At 47.9% G+C, this 19,035-nt stretch overlaps 8 protein-coding genes and 1 non-coding gene across 9 annotated transcripts; 4 read left to right on the top strand and 5 right to left on the bottom strand.

The window, feature by feature from the left end:
• Window positions 1-258: 258 nt before the first annotated feature.
• Window positions 259-1,448, bottom strand: VTN00DRAFT_3554 (uncharacterized protein; the record flags this gene model as incomplete). The annotated part of the gene is made up of 3 exons (XM_069429884.1): window positions 259-952; window positions 1,023-1,040; window positions 1,126-1,448. 3 exons carry the CDS (start codon window positions 1,446-1,448, stop codon window positions 259-261), a joined length of 1,035 nt encoding a protein of 344 aa, XP_069289075.1.
• Window positions 1,449-4,542: 3,094 nt separating this feature from the next.
• VTN00DRAFT_3553 (uncharacterized protein) lies at window positions 4,543-4,889 on the top strand (the record flags this gene model as incomplete). Its single annotated transcript, XM_069429883.1, has 2 exons — window positions 4,543-4,681; window positions 4,738-4,889. The coding sequence occupies 2 exons, from the start codon at window positions 4,543-4,545 to the stop codon at window positions 4,887-4,889; spliced, it is 291 nt and encodes a 96-aa protein (XP_069289074.1).
• Window positions 4,890-6,918: 2,029 nt separating this feature from the next.
• On the bottom strand, window positions 6,919-7,013 carry VTN00DRAFT_t53. Its single transcript has one exon. It is a non-coding gene; the product is annotated as a tRNA-Asp (tRNA).
• A 1,580-nt stretch (window positions 7,014-8,593) lies between these two features.
• Window positions 8,594-9,933, top strand: VTN00DRAFT_3552 (uncharacterized protein; the record flags this gene model as incomplete). The annotated part of the gene is made up of 5 exons (XM_069429882.1): window positions 8,594-8,741; window positions 8,804-9,294; window positions 9,389-9,601; window positions 9,665-9,709; window positions 9,766-9,933. The coding sequence occupies 5 exons, from the start codon at window positions 8,594-8,596 to the stop codon at window positions 9,931-9,933; spliced, it is 1,065 nt and encodes a 354-aa protein (XP_069289073.1).
• A 356-nt stretch (window positions 9,934-10,289) lies between these two features.
• VTN00DRAFT_3551 (uncharacterized protein) lies at window positions 10,290-11,833 on the bottom strand (the record flags this gene model as incomplete). The annotated part of the gene is made up of 7 exons (XM_069429881.1): window positions 10,290-10,324; window positions 10,378-10,499; window positions 10,557-11,102; window positions 11,152-11,456; window positions 11,508-11,623; window positions 11,673-11,699; window positions 11,752-11,833. 7 exons carry the CDS (start codon window positions 11,831-11,833, stop codon window positions 10,290-10,292), a joined length of 1,233 nt encoding a protein of 410 aa, XP_069289072.1.
• A 2,238-nt stretch (window positions 11,834-14,071) lies between these two features.
• Window positions 14,072-14,554, bottom strand: VTN00DRAFT_3550 (uncharacterized protein; the record flags this gene model as incomplete). Its single annotated transcript, XM_069429880.1, has 3 exons — window positions 14,072-14,237; window positions 14,322-14,412; window positions 14,488-14,554. The coding sequence occupies 3 exons, from the start codon at window positions 14,552-14,554 to the stop codon at window positions 14,072-14,074; spliced, it is 324 nt and encodes a 107-aa protein (XP_069289071.1).
• A 316-nt stretch (window positions 14,555-14,870) lies between these two features.
• VTN00DRAFT_3549 (uncharacterized protein) lies at window positions 14,871-15,533 on the top strand (the record flags this gene model as incomplete). Its single annotated transcript, XM_069429878.1, has 2 exons — window positions 14,871-14,906; window positions 15,339-15,533. The coding sequence occupies 2 exons, from the start codon at window positions 14,871-14,873 to the stop codon at window positions 15,531-15,533; spliced, it is 231 nt and encodes a 76-aa protein (XP_069289070.1).
• A 4-nt stretch (window positions 15,534-15,537) lies between these two features.
• On the bottom strand, window positions 15,538-15,882 carry VTN00DRAFT_3548 (uncharacterized protein; the record flags this gene model as incomplete). Its single annotated transcript, XM_069429877.1, has 2 exons — window positions 15,538-15,570; window positions 15,622-15,882. The coding sequence occupies 2 exons, from the start codon at window positions 15,880-15,882 to the stop codon at window positions 15,538-15,540; spliced, it is 294 nt and encodes a 97-aa protein (XP_069289069.1).
• Window positions 15,883-17,145: 1,263 nt separating this feature from the next.
• On the top strand, window positions 17,146-18,671 carry VTN00DRAFT_3547 (uncharacterized protein; the record flags this gene model as incomplete). Its single annotated transcript, XM_069429876.1, has 5 exons — window positions 17,146-17,355; window positions 17,415-17,641; window positions 17,707-18,121; window positions 18,181-18,348; window positions 18,411-18,671. The coding sequence occupies 5 exons, from the start codon at window positions 17,146-17,148 to the stop codon at window positions 18,669-18,671; spliced, it is 1,281 nt and encodes a 426-aa protein (XP_069289068.1).
• Window positions 18,672-19,035: the final 364 nt, after the last annotated feature.

Here is a 19,035-nt window from a genome sequence, read left to right as displayed (position 1 = left end):
CAATTGATCCGTAATTAGGATATAATACATGCACATCTCAAGCTCCATGGGAGTACCCCGTGCAATCGCTTTTACCTTCGAACCTTACCGTCCCACGAACTCCATGGCCCTTCCAGATACGAGCATCACATGACATAACAAAACAGAACGTGCATCATACAGACCGCAACCTTACCCTCGCATGACTTCCACGCAAATCCACAAACCTGGGACCAGAGAACGAGAAAGATCAGAAACCCAGACAAGAAGCAGACCAGGTTAATAGGTCTCAACCTCCGCCGGGCCCGTGAGATCTGGCGTCCACCCACCGGGCCGCTCGCTGCCCCGGACCAAGATCCCGTACGCCGCGCGCTCGACCTTCTCCACGCTGTTCTGCATCACCTCCATCTTCTTGGGCAAGTCCTTCATCATGAATGCATTATGCCTCCGTGGCACATTGAGCGCCTCGAACTCGGACCGCATCGCGCGCAGATCGATCACGATGCCCGCATGCGCGGGCGGCAACTCGGGAACCTCACTCCGCGCCTCCCCCTCCGTCATCCTGTCCATATTCGAGATCTTCTCGACCGGCTTCGTCGACGCGCCCGTGACCCCGGGCTTCTTGACCTGCCCGCCCGTCGACAGCACCGTGACGGCAAACCGCATCATCTCCCCCGTCAGATCGAACAGGCCCATCAGGTAGTCTTCCTCCGTGACGAGGATCTCCCGTGGCAGCACCGCGCGCACCTCCTCGAGCGTGATCAGCCGCTGCGTCTGCACGTAGTGCTGGAACGAGAGGGCCTCGATGAATTCCTGCACCCCGCCGCTGAATTGCCGCTGGTACCGCCAGCTGTTGGGGCCGTTGGAGTCCATGTCTGGGATCAGGGAGCGGAAGAGGTCGAGGATCTGGTCGATGCGGATTTTGTTCTCTTTGGCGATGGAGGCGGGGATGGGAGCTGCGATGGCGCGGACGCTGTTGTCGTCTCGTCATTAGTTATCAACGTAGATATGTGCCTAGGTGGGTAGATAGTTCGACTACTAACCGCTGCAAGGAGAATATTCTGCAAATAACCCCAATTGAATTAGCATTATTCACACAAAGGCACTCGGACACTATCTCAGGTAGACCAGAAATAGAGAACATACATCTTCTTACTCAATGCCGTAATATCCCTCGTCGCCTTCACGATCCTCTCCCGCCGATCATAATGCTCGTCCAGCTCGTCCCGGAAGTTCTCGAAGATCAGCTGGATCTGTCGCTGCTGGGTGTCGTCGATGCTGACACCCTTCTTCTCCATGGGCTCTGCCGCTTCGGCCATGGTCGCCTCAGTCGCGACGTCAGTCATGGCTGTGTCTGCTGCGACGGCCATTGCGGTTGTCGTGGTAGGGCTGGGATGGTTGTCGGTTGAGGTGTTGCTGTTGATGACGGGTAGGGGTTCTCCTTCGCGGGAGCGTTTGGTGCCGGCCATGAATGAATGGAATGGAATGCAATGAACGTAATGGGTGGATAGATTGAGAAAAATTGCGTCAGAGGTGGTGAATGGCTAAGGTTGTTTCGCGGGGACTTTTAAAGCCCGGCCACAGAGTCGTAGTGACGGTGCGGGGCTGGGCTGGGCCCGCCCGACGGAGGGAGTAGTATATCATTATCTACTGTGGGCGGAAACTTGTTCCTCATTTCCTCTTTTCTTTCTTTCTTTCTTCCTACTTGTATAGCAAGGATGGTTCTCTTAAATTGTATCTTGGCTAGGTTGTAGTCTATATTATATTATTTAATTTGGGATCTTAATCATTGTCTAATCTAAAGGATTTTAACAGGTTACCCTTTCGCCACCACTGGCTTCCGAAGAGTCCTATCATTCATCATCTAAGTATTGCCAACCTTCAATCTACAAGATCCTATATGAATTTCCCCTTGGCAGATACGGCTTTGAAGCACAATACTGGCTATATTACTCCCTGATTCTAATTCCTGGATGCACAATCTTTCCCGCACCAGTAAAGCTTATTTATTGCGCCTGCCAAAGCGCGTCCATTCATTGGTCTTTGCTTGAACGCTCTACCCTCAAGCACGCTTCCTCGTTCCTGTCTTGTCTCTTCTCCGTCCCAAATGTCAATCTTCACAGCCATTGACTCATCTTGCCTCCTCCTTGAGAACCTCCAGGGAGGCGACAGGGAGGAGGCTCTCCACGATCAAAGAGCCTAGACCATTCGACCTGAGGATATTCTTTTTATATCTTTTCGAGGATCGATGGAAAATTCCGGCAGTCGTTTCGGAGGAGCCGATGGCAAATTCGGGTGTCCGTCTATTCTTTTTTTTGTCTTACAACAGCAATTTTCCATAGAAGAGAATCAAGGCCACTTATAATTTTCGAAAGGACAGAATGCATTCTGATCAGATAATGCTTGCTCAACACACCGAAAACAAGTGCAACAGCTCACATCCTTAATGTATATCTTCTAAAACGAAATGGCGCCCCATAAATCTTAGAGCATTCTTTATAATGCAGAGATGCAGAGGCCATTGCAGGCCAGGGCAGCTGAAGTCATCGAGTGACAGACCCAATGTGCTCATGAACTTGTCATAATCTACAATCCACATCATTATTCTCCTGGGAAGAATATCAGACAAGGCCTCTCAGACAGCTTTATCCCCCTCCCATAACGTGGACTGCGTTTTATGATTCGAATTATGATTTCCTGCACGTTATCACAATGAAAAAAGAAAGAAGGTCTCGAGATGGCAGTAGGTCCTGTAAACTTCTGAAGAAAAGATTGACTTATAAATCTTCTATTATTCTATACCTTGGCAGCTCTTGGCCTGTCGGAAGATCAATCATCCCCATACACTTACTAACCCTATCAATGCCAAGTATTTCTCTTTCTAGCAAAGAACAGCCTTCTGAATTTCTCTTGAGTGTCTTAAATGGGATAATTATTCTCTTGCGGACATCCTCAAACGGGAGTGTGTGTTCCTCCAAAGAATGAGAAACTTGAAATCCACACTGGATTCTAATGCAATTCTAATCGTTCCAGCTGCTATTACTGCTGTCTCCTTATCCATCGTTTTTGCCTGTATCTATACTTTCAAAAACGGATCTTTATAAAAGTTTTGGATAGTATACCTCGAGCAGGCAGTAATTCGTGTCACCGCCTTCCGGACCATCCCAATGATTACACTCAGCGCCTTGCAATATTTGCGTCATTTGATAGGAGAGGAGTCTTCATGAAATGGAGAGCTTCCTGGGCTTACAGACCGGCAACCCATCACACCAGACGAAAAAAATAGCATTCCAAAAGTGGGAGAATGTTTTGTCACCATTACCGGCTCCACTCAGAACATCTCCCCGTTTACAAACTTCTTGTATCATCTGCAAGACTGGAGAATATCGACCGGTTTGACGATTATAGATGCCACTATATGTGATCTGCTTCATTGTCTCTTCCTCGAAACTACTTGATTTCAACTCGGTGAGTATTTCCAATTGTCTTCCCCTTTGTTCCCAGCTGCTTTAGGAGCAGCGAACCAGAGTTGGAAATACTAATATTGTCAGCGTCACTCACGAGAACGAAAAGCTCTTTCGCACCTAGCATCCTGCCCTCTCCAACATGGCTCGTTCTTCTTTACCTCTTTGCTTCTTATAGCCACTGTATCCATCAAGCTGCCTCACTCTTATCGGCCGCATCCGGTTAATGGACATTCAGCGGATGCTGGATTTGGATTTATTCTTTGTAGCTTAAACACCTCAAGGACATGAACTTTCAAGTTGAATCATGAAAGCCATCAGCTGATTCTTGGGCATCTGACCCCATTATGACTGTTATTTTCGCCTATTCTATGGGTGCATGTTGATACTGAGTCTATTTATTTATATCCACTTCTCTATCATGTTGCAAAAAGCATCTGCCGTTGACACTAAGCAATTCCACTGTCTGCCCCTGTAATGTCATCTCAGGTAGTTATACCTACAGACATCATTGCTGGATAATGGCCGCCTTCATCTCTCAGGCTCAACAGAATTATCATATGTCATTATTATAACGATTCCATATTGTGTCTTACAGACATAACATTTATCATATCTCTGATTATAATGGACATCTGAGTAATATCTTCTATTAGTTCAGACAATTCAGCATGCTGAAAAGCGACTATACAAGCTGCATTTCCGCCTCAACCGGAGAGGTTTCTCATGCGTATGGATTCAAATCGACTTATATGCAGTATACATAGATCTATAACAATCGTACAACTGGAATTAAATACTGGACTTTTCCAACCACCTTCTCAGAATTAGAGTTCTGTATCTCGATAACTAGACATTCTGCCGCGCAGGGAACTGCATATGCTCGGATGGGATACATACTGAATAAGATTGTACAATTTAAATCAATTAATTGAACATCATACCCTCGATAATATGTGCCTGCTTCGGGGTGAAGCACTGACAAGGCATTGCAGGCTGGCCTATCAAGAATATACAAACAACAGGACTGCACAAGCGCAAGTATGAACATATAGGGACAAACAAGGGGGAAAAATGATCAGCAGCTAGCACAAACGCCATGCATTTATCTGCCGTCTCGAGGAAATCGTCACATCTCAGGGGAAATATCCGCGCAAATCGAACTCCCACGGCACAAAACTGCGTGGATCAAGCATGGAGGATGTTTTATCTAACCAACACGGGATCCTATGTGCTCTGTAGGTGCTTTTAGCCTCTTAAATCAAGACATTGGACAAGCTGGCTGATACTGCAGATACACTGTTCCAGATGCAGACACTCTGCTCCTATGAGGTGAACAAACTCAAGGACAATGACTGGGAGAACCTTCAAGGAGACTCCAAGCAAGCGGATGGCGAAGCCGAATTGTACAACTGCGATCTTCGAGAGAACTGGGGAACTTCGTGACAAACCCAGCTTGTTGTACTTACCTCACCTGAAACATGTCACAGCAGGTTTAGTATCAGTGATAACTGTCCCATCGCTGTAAAGCTCCCGTGGAAGAATTGGCCGGCCACCATAAAAAAATTATGAAAATGAGAAATTTGGATGTGTCGCAGATTAGATGGAGTCACATTCTTATCGATGAGTGTCATCGGCAGCAAAAGATACAGGAAGTTGCGGACTTCTTTCAACTAGATTAAATCTGATCCAGATATGACTTAGTCCTGTCGAGACGCTTCTTTTTCAGCACTACTTATTTCATCTTGAATCTTATCAGGCTCTATTTCCCGTTGTTGAAACACCGCCGAGGCCGTCCGCCTCAACGCTCATGTTCTTCGCCCGCATGTTGTCGAATACCTAGAGATGAGGGATTCGTCCCGCTACTTAAACGTCCATTCTCCTGATGTGCTAAGTGACTTGAACTTACTTACTTAGCACGTCAAATAGTATAGCTAAAGCACTTACGGAAGAAGAAATCCAGTCCGAAACTTCTTAAAGAGCATCAAGGGAAGTTATCTCACATCGTTTATTAGCCAATGCTGAATCTTTTTCGAGTGCAGACGAGGATATGATCTCACTTCAAGCCGCCACTCTGGACTAGTGGAATTCACGTCTTCAGAGGCATATTTTAGTGTTGAATGTGATTGTACGGGAGGCGACAGGCAGGCCTCGATGACCAAATCGAGAGGAGATTCAAGACGGTAGCTATACTGGGCCAGAGTACACGCAAGGGACCTTTCTGGAAACTTTCTCAATCGTTGTCAAGACTATATACAACATGGACCTTATCCTACTGCTAGACAACCACATTCAATGGACTATGCTCCATCCTACTATTCTATAATGTATATTTTCTACCTGAATGTATGCCCGTACTGAGAGATGTGTCCTAAGTAGGAAGATGGTAAAACTGCTGGCAATGCTGTCCTGATCTCCTTCCTCCCTGGTCCCTGTTGGAGAAGGACCCCGTCCCCCTGCTTGGCCTGATATCCTCCAAGTGATCATGTCCCTGTAAGAGCTTCGGGATCTGTTTGACTCGTATTCGTACATATACAACAGAATAGACGCCGTTTGATTAAGCAAGCGCGCATCAATAGGAATTTTTTGGTGTTATTTCTGCAGCTTCAGCTTGGTAAGGATGCAAGTTCATTATTAAGATTGCATCCATTCAACGGCATCTGTATCTGCAATAATGTCACGAGGGGACAAATCCCGAAGTTATATAGCATGGTCACTAAGAGATGTTAGACGATTCAAGTAATCTTTTTTCCGAGGTAGAGCTGGTATTGACAGGAGTACATCCCGTTCTTAACTCGCAAGATCGGCTGTCCGAGTTCTGGCCCACACTGTCTGTCTTACTTGAGCTGCTGGACAACGTGATACTGCATAACAGATTTTCCTGCCTTCGGCGTCTTCAACTCTTGACGCAGAGCATTCTGCTAGATGCTATCCCAATCGTCTCCAGTTACACAACGGCGTACTTCTCCGGAGATAGGCGGAACGGGGTTGTCGGACGGGATTTGGAGCAGAAGTTGGTTATAGGGCGAAAACTGCAGCAGGATAGAATATCTCACAGTGGTTTCCTGCATTTTAGTGTCGCCAGAATCCGATGCGTAGTAGGATCACCATTCGATCACAGGCAAGTAAAGCACAGGGCTATACTCATTCATGGGTTCTAATCCTAAGCATGATTTCCCAAAAAGATATTAAATACCCCATTGATTTCAATTCCAATGCCAACAATAAGTGAATCTTTAGACATCAGCGACAATACAAGCAGCTACTGGTGTAGGTAGTTACAGTACCACAAGTTCAGGTTCCGGGCACCACGCAGACAATGTGCGGACCGGAGAAAAAAAATACCACAACCATCCAGCCAACAACCCCCAACATGACATATTCGCTTAGTGTGCACTGCGGACTAGGTAAAAATAAGGAAAAATTGTATTAAATTAATACAACAAAGAAATAGGAAAAAAAGAAAGCAAATGTGCTCCCAGACGGGGAATCGAACCCCGGTCTCCCGCGCTTGCGCTTGATTCGGAAATCAATGACAAGCGGAAATCATGACCACTAGACCATCTAGGATTTGCTGTTGCAAAAATCTTACGCTATATTTCTTATAAGCCACTTCGCCCGGCTTGACGCTCACCCAAGAAGCCATGGACTTAACTGTTGGCTAGCGTTTTTTTTTCGTAACAAATATCTATCGCAGTTGTTATCTTCTATCGTCTCATCATCTCCGTGGGTCCGGAGTAGCGTATTATATATATTTCCTACCTAGGTAACCTCAAAATAATGACAATCCCCAAACAAAGCACGCAAGAACTGCATTATCGTATATCTCGACACCTGATAATGCAAAAGGAAAACAACGTGACCATCCGATGGAGTTGATATCTCCGATAGAGAATCTCGAACCGAACCTTCTTGTTGGTGTAGCCCCTAAAGGGTCTCACGAGGTCTCTCTCAAGAGGTAAACAATCCGAGCATAAGTACCAGAAACCATCCGAATGGAGCCTTAATTTGTCACCAGTGCTGCGATAACGGGCCGTATCCACTGAATTGATCCACTCACTATTGAAGAGGATCGAGAAGTATACCGTATTGGTAGTCAAGTGCGACGATCGGGACCTGAGGCAACTGATAAGATCTGTCTTGGCGGGACATGGCTTATCAGTAGAACCCGAGTGATGAGAATGCTCGTCCAGGGACTCGGGATCACGGTATCCCGGCCATTCTCCCTGAGCTCTTTGCAGGGATGAAGGTCGTTCTGCCTTTCAGAAGCGTCGAGACAGACGTTCTTCTTGTGAGCTTAGCAGTGATATCACATCCACTAGCTCAGGTACCTCGACCCTGACAACCGGTTATCTCGTTGACATCGATCCTTCCGACGAACATTTACCTTGGTACGAACCGATCCGATTTCGCCAACATATTCCGATTGAGTCATTCCATTGCAGAAAGCCATCTTATCCGACTGACGATATGATAGTATCAATTCCAAAGACCCATGACGAATAAAACAGACAAGGAATCGCCCTGTTGCGTTCGGGATTTGGTTTGATCGCCCCTTGTGGATCACCCCTCTCTGATAACGCCCACAGTAACCACCAACCAAGTAGCGCATCATACGACAGACCAACAGCTCACCCCTCACTGGGCTGGAGCTCGAACCGAACACTCGAGCCTCTCGTGCTCCAGTTCGACAGCTCAATTGCATGTTGCTAGTGAATCAGGACTCGCAATCGTCATGCAGATCGATTCCTGTTCCGGTCTCTGCTTTCCGTACGGCATTCTTAGCCGTGTATCATGTATCATGTCCAGGCTTGTGTAACTGCAATCAGTGATATGGCTGCTGTCCCCGCACCAAAGAAGGGAGCAACCTTTCGAGAGAGGGCCGAGAGAAAGGCAAGATATCACAGAATGAGCTCTTGTATAGTATCATCTTGTTGCAAACCAGATCCCGAACGGGCTTTGCACTGCAGCTTGATTATTGAGGATTCGCAAAGATGCAGCTAGCTACTACCTAGATACACAGGTAGATAGGCGCTGTGGTGATCTGAGTGAGGGATTATAAATATGTGAGGGAGCATCCTCCTTCGTCGTGGATTTGTAGAGAGTCAACAGAGCATCACTCCTGCTCTCTGGACAAAATATCATATACAATGGCTCCCGTCCTCAAGAAGTACAAGGCCGCCGCGGTCAACGCTGAGCCCGGCTGGTTCGACCTCCAGGAGTCGGTTCGCAGGACCATCCACTGGATCAATGAGGCCGGCAAGGCTGGCTGCAAATTAATTGCCTTCCCAGAGCTATGTACGTTGATCCCTCCAGTCGTATCGTTGAGTATCAGTTCTGACCTAAAATGATCGTTGCAGGGATCCCCGGCTACCCCTTCTGGGCCTGGACGCTCAACTACCAGGAGACCCTCCCCTTCATCAAGAAGTACCGCCAGAACAGTCTCCCCTCTGACTCGGAGGAGATGATTCGCATTCGCGAGGCCGCCCGTGCCAACAAGATCTACGTCTCCCTCGGCTACTCCGAAGTTGACCTCGCCAGTCTGTACATGTCCCAGGTGCTGATCTCCCCGACGGGTGACATCATTAACTACCGCCGCAAGATCAAGCCCACCCACACGGAGAAGCTGATCTTTGGCGATGGCACCGGTGACACGACCGCCTCGGTCGTGCAGACGGAAATCGGACGCGTTGGGCAGTTGAACTGCTGGGAGAATATGAACCCGTTCATGAAGTCGTATGCGGTGTCGCTGGGCGAGCAGGTCCATATCGCGGCGTGGCCGCTGTTGCCAGATGTTTCAGTTCGCAAGGAGCCGGACCCTTATACCAACACAGCGGATCCGAATGCGGATGTAAGTGCTGAATTCCGACTTCCAGAGGCGGCATACGTAGATTCATACAACCGGCAATAGTAAAATGCGTGGTGCTGACATGAATCGAAATTAGATCGTGACACCAGCGTACGCCATTGAAACCGGAACATTTACGCTGGCCGCGTGGCAAACCATCACGGACGAGGGACTCAAGGTCAACTTTCCAGAGGGCAAACAGCTGCCTCCCCGTGAGATCTTCAACGGTCACGGCCGCATCTTCGGTCCTGACGGCCAGAACTTGGTCCCTCATCCGGACAAGGACTTCCAGGGTCTCCTGTTCGTTGATGTAAGTCAAATAAAGCACATATATTGCTGAGAAGATGCGAAGGTGCTGATCTATATCCAACAGATCGATCTCGACGAATGCCTGATCTCCAAGTCCTTGGCTGATTTCGTAAGTGCCACCAAGCCAGATGGTTGCTTTTTTGACATTAACCGACTCTTGAGCAGGGAGGCCATTACATGCGCCCAGACCTCATCCGTCTGCTGGTTGACGACAAGCGCAAGGACCTCGTCGTACGGCAGGAGGGCGCCGATGGGGGGATTGCGTACACCCGTACAATCGACAGGGTGGGGCTCTCCAAGCCTCTGAGTCGGAGCCCAAAGAGCGAGGAGTAAACGTAGGAGAAGGAAATCACGATTCCTGTTAGGCCTTGTCAATTGGTCTTAATGTTTGAGTATCATGATTGCATAGCACGAAGCAATGACAGCAAAACATCCATCTCTTTTAAATGAAAGAAATATAATGTAAAAGAGCCAAAAAATAATATATTTATGAAGAAAATAACTATTCCCAAAACGTTACATCGCAGGCATACCGTTATCTATCGGGAACCAGTCCCTTCTCGCATTAAAGAGGTCTCATTTTATCGGCGTTGATTCCGGCGCAGTTTGCAGTAGACTCTGGAAAACATCCGTTGCTAGGATTGTTGGGTTGATAACGCCTCCTAATAAACGTTTCTACCACTCCCTGCTCACGCGAAGGCGCCCACAATTGACATGCCCGCAGCTACTTTCGTCAGTATGTTTATACTCAAATCTCAAGTTGAAAGTGGCTCATACCTCCCATCAGGACATAGCAAAATGCAATGATCTTTTGCTTCTTGGACATTATGTGTCCTTCTGTAATGAAGTCCGCGGCCAGGAGATCTACAAGGGCAGCGTAGATCAGAAGACCAGACGAGCTGTACTCGCGTTAGACTGGTTGATGCACAAAACGCCAATGCGCCGAAGCCACTTACATCGCGTTGAAGGTTCCGACGAGGATAAGTGCAAAGGCGCTGTTGGGGTCATAGCTAGACCTCGCGATCAACCCAATCGCCTGTCCTGTAGGGGCAGTTGTGCCGAAAGCAAAGACCAACAACCAAGGACGGATGGACTTCTTAGGATACGGCACGGCAGCAATACGGGAGCCCAGTCCGAGGCCTTCGAAGCTCTGGTGGAAGAGAATAGCAATGAGCAACACGACGAAGCCCTGAGTCTCGATGGAGACCGTCATGCCGACAAAAACCGAGTGGAAGAGAATACCGCCTTCCAAGAGAGTGATATTGAGTGACATCTTGCGGTATACCTCTGGGTCGACGGGGCCCTGCTCAAGGTCCTGCTCCGCTGGTGCGGTGTCCGTGTGATGCCGATTGGCTTCAGGGGTCTTTGGCATGACTGATTGAATCATTGATAGGATGCGCTCCCGCTCGCGAATGTACTGCTCGTAGAATGCCACGAACCATGCTGGCATATCGGACTGTCCATTTGAGTATCGAGGGTCTTCGGCCTTCAAGGAATTTAGTCTAACCCCGTCAGCATATGTCTTCTAACAAGCTGCATTATAGCTCATACTGCTCTGTTACTGCATCCTTTTCAGCAGCTGTCAATTCGCTTGACAAAGAGTCCTGGCTATTCTGGTATCTGTGCTCCGGTCGAACAGGTACGGAAGGTACAGATGAAGGAGCATTGTTGTTCAGTTCTTCGCCAGTCAAACCACCATGAGAGTGTCCTCCGGTCTTCGAATGCAGCCACAGCTCGATAACAAAGAGAACGAAAAGTGAGGCCATCATAATGACGCCCGGCAGAGGAGGATACTGGTCTGTAAATAGCGGGGGAAGGCATGGATCGTTTAGAGATTGAAATGCCGTCGGAATTAACTGGCAAGGTTAGATGGCAAATCATTCACCAGGTGATTGGAACTATCTCACATGGACAAATGCTGTAGCAATCAGAACCCCGGTACCGAAATGCTTACAAAAGAAGAAGACCTTAAGCGGGATCTTCATCCACCTGATCTTCTTCGCAACGACAGGAAATCCACATCCTTCAATCAATCAGACCTGAACGTGGAGCTGGGACTGGTTGAAGCTTACCTGCTATGCTACTTCCAAGGACGAGAACTAACGAAGTCAGCGTGGTGAGCAGAGATCCCGTAGTTAATCGTAAACATACAAAGAGCGACTACGTGCAGAGGGAGGTCATAGCTATTGGAATTAATGCCACCTCCTCCACACTTAGGGCGGGAATCTGACATCTCGGATGTCCTTCCTGGTCCAGACCAAGGTAAACAGAAACGCAATTGAAAAGGGAATAGAGCTGCTCCAGGCAGAAGAATTAAAATGCAAAATAGAACATAACAGAAAAGAAAATATTGACCTTGAACCAGCAAAGGTCAGATCGGATGGAGGAACAAAGGGATAATGGAGCCCCCTGTAGAAAAGGAATCAGATATTGAACGGTTTCCAAGAGCTGATGTTGTATATATTGGCATTTTCAGTTCTGATATAATGTCATGCAGTTAAGAAATCCGTATGGCCAGTGGTCCCACCAAACAGGGGGCAACCATGTTTGAGATCGTGTACTCCATAGGACCAAGTTTGAAGCCAAACGCGAAGGCGATGACGCACAAGAAACATAGAAGCGGATGATGAATTAGAAATGAGAGCACTTGACGTGACCGAATCCTGGAACTTTTGAACTTCTTACTCCACAGAAAATCCAGGTTTCTGTACTCCGTACTCCGTACAGTTCTGTGGATCAAACGTCGGAGGTTCGGTGCCTTTATCCACTGTGATGATTCCAAAATTTGCTCCGTAGTTACATTTTTCCACGAGGCGAACTGCGTGAAGGTAGGAGAAAATGTGGCACGCTAAACGCCTAAGGGACGGCAACAGAATTGACCATTCACCAAAGATAAGGTCGGGTCGAGGGATGAAGAATTCAACATCAATGGGAGGGTTAGGAGTCGAACAACAGCCTTAATCCTAGAAGCAGACTGTCATGCATAAGAAAATGTCCGCTACCACGAGTAGACGTTTGAGAGCAGGGCATAGGTGCGACTAACCGCGGAATTCGGAACGCTGTGCTCGGATGATTATCATGATCAGAATCAAAGCCAGACCTGATATAGAATGATCTTCAAGATTGGCAACCCACTAAGTCCACTTCGGTCGCAGGTATGTCGCTTAAGTTCACGACGCTGGACTGCCCAGACAGATCACCATTGGCTAGCGCATTAAGTGAGGCACTGAGGCCGGATAGTGTCCTGTCACATCTCACCGTGGAGAGTCGCAGAGTATGGAAAAGCTTAACTGCTGCGTAATGATCCGCCGCATGAGATGCCAGCCGCCAAGCAGCCAGAGCTTTCTGTAACGGCGATCTGCGGTTTTACGACGAGTACGGAAGCTGGCAACGCATGGTCTCATATTGTCGATCATCGCGCTTGCCATGACGCTATTTGCACAGTACATTTTGACGATGCATCTGGTTGTTTTCCCTGTGCTCGATCATCATCCTCTGCGAAGACGATAACCGAGAGGAGCATGTGGGCACCAGTTTCATCGTCGACCCTGACACGAGAACATCTAGAACTTGACGGAGAAAGCGATAGCAGGCAAAAAACCTTATTCTATATAGTTGAGGACAAATCATCAGTACTATTCCTTGTAGAGCATTGTGCCAGGAAGGACGGCCAGATTATAAGGTGCTGACATACTGTGACCATACTTTAGCCGCGCGGAGAAATGACCATCCGACTTACTGGCATTACTTCTTGTGATGAACTGTTGGTCAAGATGTCCATGACAGTAGCGAGAGGACGCGTAGATGATAATCGAGATGGCCAATGGTTCGCAGGTGGGGTTCACTTGGCAGGTCTGAGCCGTCGCAGCTATTATTTGGCACGACGTGAAGAACTCTGAATTCGCAACGTCCCAGCTCCTCCGGCCATAGGTTGTAGGAATGATGGTCTTCGTTCTTGGAGACGTTCGACATCGGTGTGTTGCAGATCACGACGGAGATCTGAGACGAAGAATGTCCCGCATCTCGCCCTATGAAAGGAAAACGTTCCGAGAACCCTAAGTGTGCGCGTTCATGCCACCCGTTCTTGTCACAGCATCCTATATCTATTAATTACTATACGCACTTGCTTGGGGAGCTTCTGTATCCCTTCATGTTACGGCTATGCGGGGCTAAGGAACCGTTTGATTATTTATATATCGCTTGAAGAATCTCCTCCCTTAAATGCTTCTCACAACGGTGGTCGGCCAGTCTTACCTTCATAATCTCCCAGCTAGGGTATATCTCGCTGAGCCTCGCTCTTTCATAAGTGACTACCAAGTATTCTGTGCCCCTGAATGATTATTCTTCGCAGAGTGTTTTTGTAATGTACCACCTTACTAGAGGTCTTTAAAAACACAAATGTCCAGAATATCACCAACTACGAACCCTACGTGAGCTAAACGCCTGTCCAGAATGGAAGCACAATAGTTGATTATTCTAACTTAGACGGCGATATGGACCGCACGATAGGGGCATGAAGGGCTCCTGTGTCGAGGAATTGCCTTCTTTCACGTTGTCGTACTCGCAGCTGATGTGGTAGACATACTATTGTCCTCAAACCAAACTCAACAGCATCGCTCCTCACACTATGTCCTTTCCTCCGAGAGAATCCTCTCGTAATGGCCAAGGTATAACCCATGTCGACACCAATTCCTCGACTCGTTAGTACGGCTTCCTCTCACCTCATCGCCAGAGATTGGCAGATGGCGAACATGCTGCCCCCGGCGATTCTTCCGCCATATAATACGGCTTGGAGTAAGGCAGCCAAGCTTCCTATAAAACGTAATATTATGTATCAGTGGAATGATATGGTGCTAATTACAGGGAGACAAGGAAGATATGTTGTACCTCTTATAGGACCTTGAATTCCAAATCCAATGATTCGGAGGATGATCCTGATTGCCCAGAGGATCATAATGGTTCGTCTATGAGGGTGTTCTTAGACGATAGATCGGTATGAATTTCATTTCACGGCTGGCGGCAAGTCCAGCTGCTGGGCGTAGCAGCTTCTTGTTGTGATTCCGACGCAAAAGAGATGTTGAAGATTCTGACAAGGTGGTTGTGGATGGATCAAGGTGAAGACTTTCGTGCAGGAAAGTCAGAAAGAGGATCTGTGGATACTGACAGTCCTATGAAGGCAAGGCAACTGAAGGCTTCCTGTCCGTTGCAGGAAGCTGGTCTGTGGAGGGTTCCAGATGGAGCCAGACAGCGCGTTCCATTCGCACCCGTTCATGCGTGCTTCCGATGATCCAATCGATTTATATTCTGTGATCGTTGGCGGTGATTGTCGGCTATCGCTTGCCTAAGAAGTGGGACCAAGACCTAGATAACCACAAGCTTAATCACGCTCTAAATCGATGTCAGCCTGACCAAGTGCCTTAAACGTGCGACTAGGCGACGAGACACACTTTTCGTGGTCAAATGAAATTGCATTTCCCAACAGAAACTGTCAACGGTCGGAAACAGTGTTGGATAGGTCTTGGAATTGATTGGATCCAGTAGAAAGCGGCAATTTCCAACGGGCGTCTACAGCAGGGCTGTGTTGGCGCCAACTGCCATTCATTGCTCTAGGCAGCAGCTTTCCTGGCACAAACAAATAACCCTTCACCGTCTTGCAGCACTGATATTTCTTTTCTTCTTGCTCCCATCTTCTCTGCACGAAAGCTCTACCTAATCCATAACCACTGTCGCACTCTCAGTCCAGCATTTTATTTCCACCACCTCCATCAAATCCGAACCACAGCAAGAGAAATGGTCTACGCGGAAGATCTTGTCAGTTCCGCTATCGAATATGCCCGAGAACATCCTTACCGAGCCGGAGCCGTGGGAGTTGGAATAGCGACATTACCATTTGGTGGACCCGCCACGATCGCGCTCAACGCCGTTGGATTTAGTGCTTCAGGACCCGTAGCAGGTAAGAGACAAGTGCATCTGCAATTGAGATTACATCATCCCGCTAATAGCATGATGTCTGATAGGAACCTTGGCATCCTGGTACCAGTCGACGTTTCTGGGCGGGTATATCCCTGCAGGCAGCCTGTTCTCGATGCTCCAGGCCTGGGCGATGGCGTAATGAGGTAGCCGGCGATTGGACCTAAGGGATTGATGTTGTGATAGGTCAATACATTGGCTGTTGTTGCGACTATCTGAGATTGAAGGAAGTCGTGAAAACCGATGCTGGTCAGATTCGGTTTGAAGGACGAGCACAGCGGAATTGCATACCAAACAGGCTCTAAATATCATAAAATAAAAGAGAATAATTCGTCAAAACAAAGCTTTCGCCCAAGCCACCGGGCGTCACACCAGTGATGAGGATGGTTTCGTTAATAATGGCAGATGCATAATCGGATGCGCTCTTCAGCTGTGGTTTTGGCGTTGTAGATGGCCATGGTATATAGATTGGACGGGAAACTCTCTAGGTTGTTTAGTCAGCGTGTATGGTGTTGCAGGGAAGGGGAGGATCACATTCTGAGGAAGATTCCTAAACATGTGTCATTTAGAACATCTCATGCGAGTTGAATGCAGCCCATGTCCAGAGCTAGATGTAATTATTAATCAAGGTCGTAACATGCATGCGATCCGGAAAGTTTACCTCTCAGATATGAAGTGTATCTCCGTAGCAGATACATACGATGATCTCAGGCGTATCTCCGCACTAGGACCGGATTGTGGGTACTTTTGGGCCGCTCCCTGTGTTGTATGGAAATTGTTATATTGTCTATGCTAAAGCAAACAGTAATGGCACTTGATCCGCATTCATACATAACAAGCTAGTGGTGCAATTCCAATACAGATTCCAGGAAGTTTTTTGGAGGGTATTTGGAAAGTATTGGAAAAGTGTGCGATCGGATTGTGTTGAACGAATGCAGCATCATGAATATGAAATATGAAATCGTTGAAACAGCTGAACGAATCAAAACTGCTTAAAAGATTTCAGAATTTACCAAAGAAATAACAGAATGACAAGACATCCATCACGAGAGCACCATCATGTTTTCAAGCTGCGTTTCGAAAGCGCCTTGTCAGGATCAGAAGTGACCAGTAGGATCACAAGGATCTTCTGTCCCGAAGAAGCGGTATCTATTCAGGCAATATATATATATATATATGTACAGCTTCACTGGGCGTTAATTCCCATGCTGCAGTGAAGCGCGGTCGCCCATGTCTCCTAGGACCTGGTCCCGTAGCTGGAGGTGCCTTCCCGGTCGTACGTTCTGCTACTCTTTGACATTCTTTGTCCCTCGTCTCTCGGACCCTTGACCTGAGCCATACCAGGCATTTTGTCTTATCCCATCACACTCCCTTCCGCGGAAAGCTTAGCTGGGAGATCAATTCTATCGGGTGGCAGTAGACCAGCACCTACGACTTCCGGTACGACCAGCGTTGTTCACTTCAAGACAGAAAACCCATCGGACTAGATAAAACAAATTCTGAATCAAAGTATACCTTAAGTATACGCAGCTCAAAGCACCTACCATCTTGTATGTCCACATTAAATGCCTTAAAATGCGTGCTCCAGCAGCTTACACCTTCCTGGCTAGCTTTGCTTGTGGATATCAGACACCACAATTCTCCAGCACCATGCCGATGTGGACTTGCAATGTCCAGTCCTGTAAAAGACCCGCGGTACGGACCTCAGGCGACTGCATCATCTGCAACGGTCATTTGTGTGCTGAACGTCTCCGACCTACGGTCCACCACTGTCCCGGGTGGCAGGTGAGTTTGCGCTTCGAGACAGCAGTTCAAGTACCATGCAGCTCTGAATCCTTTAGCAGGAGGCAGACTTATACGACCCCGCCGCACACAAAGCAGAACAGGAAGAATTGGCCAAACTCTTTGAGAAGATCAACACCTCTGCCCTTGCTGCGCGGGCTAGTTCCCTCCAGAACGGAATTCCTTGTTCGATCCCGTCGTTTCACTATGACCGAGAAACACAATTCTCCGTAATGGGGGGCATGAACTATCACGTCAACTTCGATTTGCAGATGGAGTTAGCTGGCTGGCTCGTATTAGAAGGTTCAATGCCGCCTCTCCACCTCCACACTTACGCGATTATATTCTTCAAAGCGAGGTAGCAACCCTTGATTTTCTCGAACAAACTCACGTGACGGCCCCGAAGGTTTTTGACTTTGCCCTCGAGGGAGATAGCGATCCAGTCGGGGTTGGCTACATTCTCATGGAAAAGATGCCCGGGATATCTCTGAATCAGTGTCGCTACTCAGAGGACCAAATGAAAAAAGTCATAAGCCAGCTCGCGGATATATACATTGAACTTCATAGATTTCCCTTTGACCATCTTGGTTCTTTGGACCAGCCGGGAAGGTCTCACATCGGACCTTTTGCTAGAGAGATATTGACAGACTTGGCGGACTCGAAGATGCAAGCTATCGGCCCATGTTCCTCTTTGGAGGAGTACCACGTCGCCTCCATCCGATTGATCCTGGACCTGATCCTCCGTGAGGAGCTCTACACTCAGCAGGCAGTAGACGCGTATTTCATAGGTTTCTCCTTGATCTGGTACCATTCCTTTTACCGCAGCAGGCCCAAACCCAGGATCACCACCAAACGTTCTATCTCAAACACGCAGATGACAAAGGTGATCACATCCTGGTCGACAAGGACTTCAACATTACAGGTATTATCGATTGGGAGTGGGCTCATACTATCTCTGAAGCCGTTGCGTTCAAGTCGCCAATGCTTTTTCTGCCGGTTGGGGACTTTTTCGATGGCTCCAACGATCTTGGGGAGCACGAGACCTTTTTTTTGTCCAGGTACTAGAAGAGAAGGGATATCCGCACATGGCAGAGTATGTCAGGAAGGGTAGAGTACAACACCAGTTTGCGTTCTCCTGTGGCTATGATATTGCCGATTGGGACGGATTTCTTGGTCTCTTTCGCGGACTTCGGGATACCGTGGGGGTTGACAACGGTCTGAACTGGACCGACTGGAAAGTCGCTGCATTAGACCGCTACAGGAACGACATGGAATTACAACTTTTGCTCTCAAGAGCTGAACAGAACTGCTACACCTGAAGGAGGAGGCAGTCTTGCCAAGATTGCAACGAACGAAGAACCGTGATGTCAGGCTACGCGAAGCTTTTATAAGGAAATTGTTGGGGCCGAACCTTGAAGCCGCTTTTGTTTCTGTCTGGACCTTTCCAAGCTGCCAAGGCTGCTTTCCCATATCTAATTGTGGATCGTCCCAGCCGTAAGGGAGTCGGTGTTTCCCCTATCTCTCCAACATCCCTTTTCCGTATGCCCGACTACGAAACGCCGACCCTTTTTCTCGTTAGCTCCTCGGGCATCCATTCCCTTGCAACAACTGCCGTGGAGTGCTGTGGGCTTCAGGCGAATGTGGCCCTTTGCTTCCGTCGCAAAAAGTTCTTGTGTCGTCTCT

Source organism: Thermoascus crustaceus (assembly GCF_041956765.1).
Source record: "Thermoascus crustaceus strain CBS 181.67 unplaced genomic scaffold VTN00scaffold_2, whole genome shotgun sequence".
Lineage (NCBI taxonomy): Eukaryota > Fungi > Ascomycota > Eurotiomycetes > Eurotiales > Thermoascaceae > Thermoascus > Thermoascus crustaceus.
Note: the sequence above shows the minus strand (reverse complement) of the source record. Positions and strands in the feature narration are given on the sequence as shown.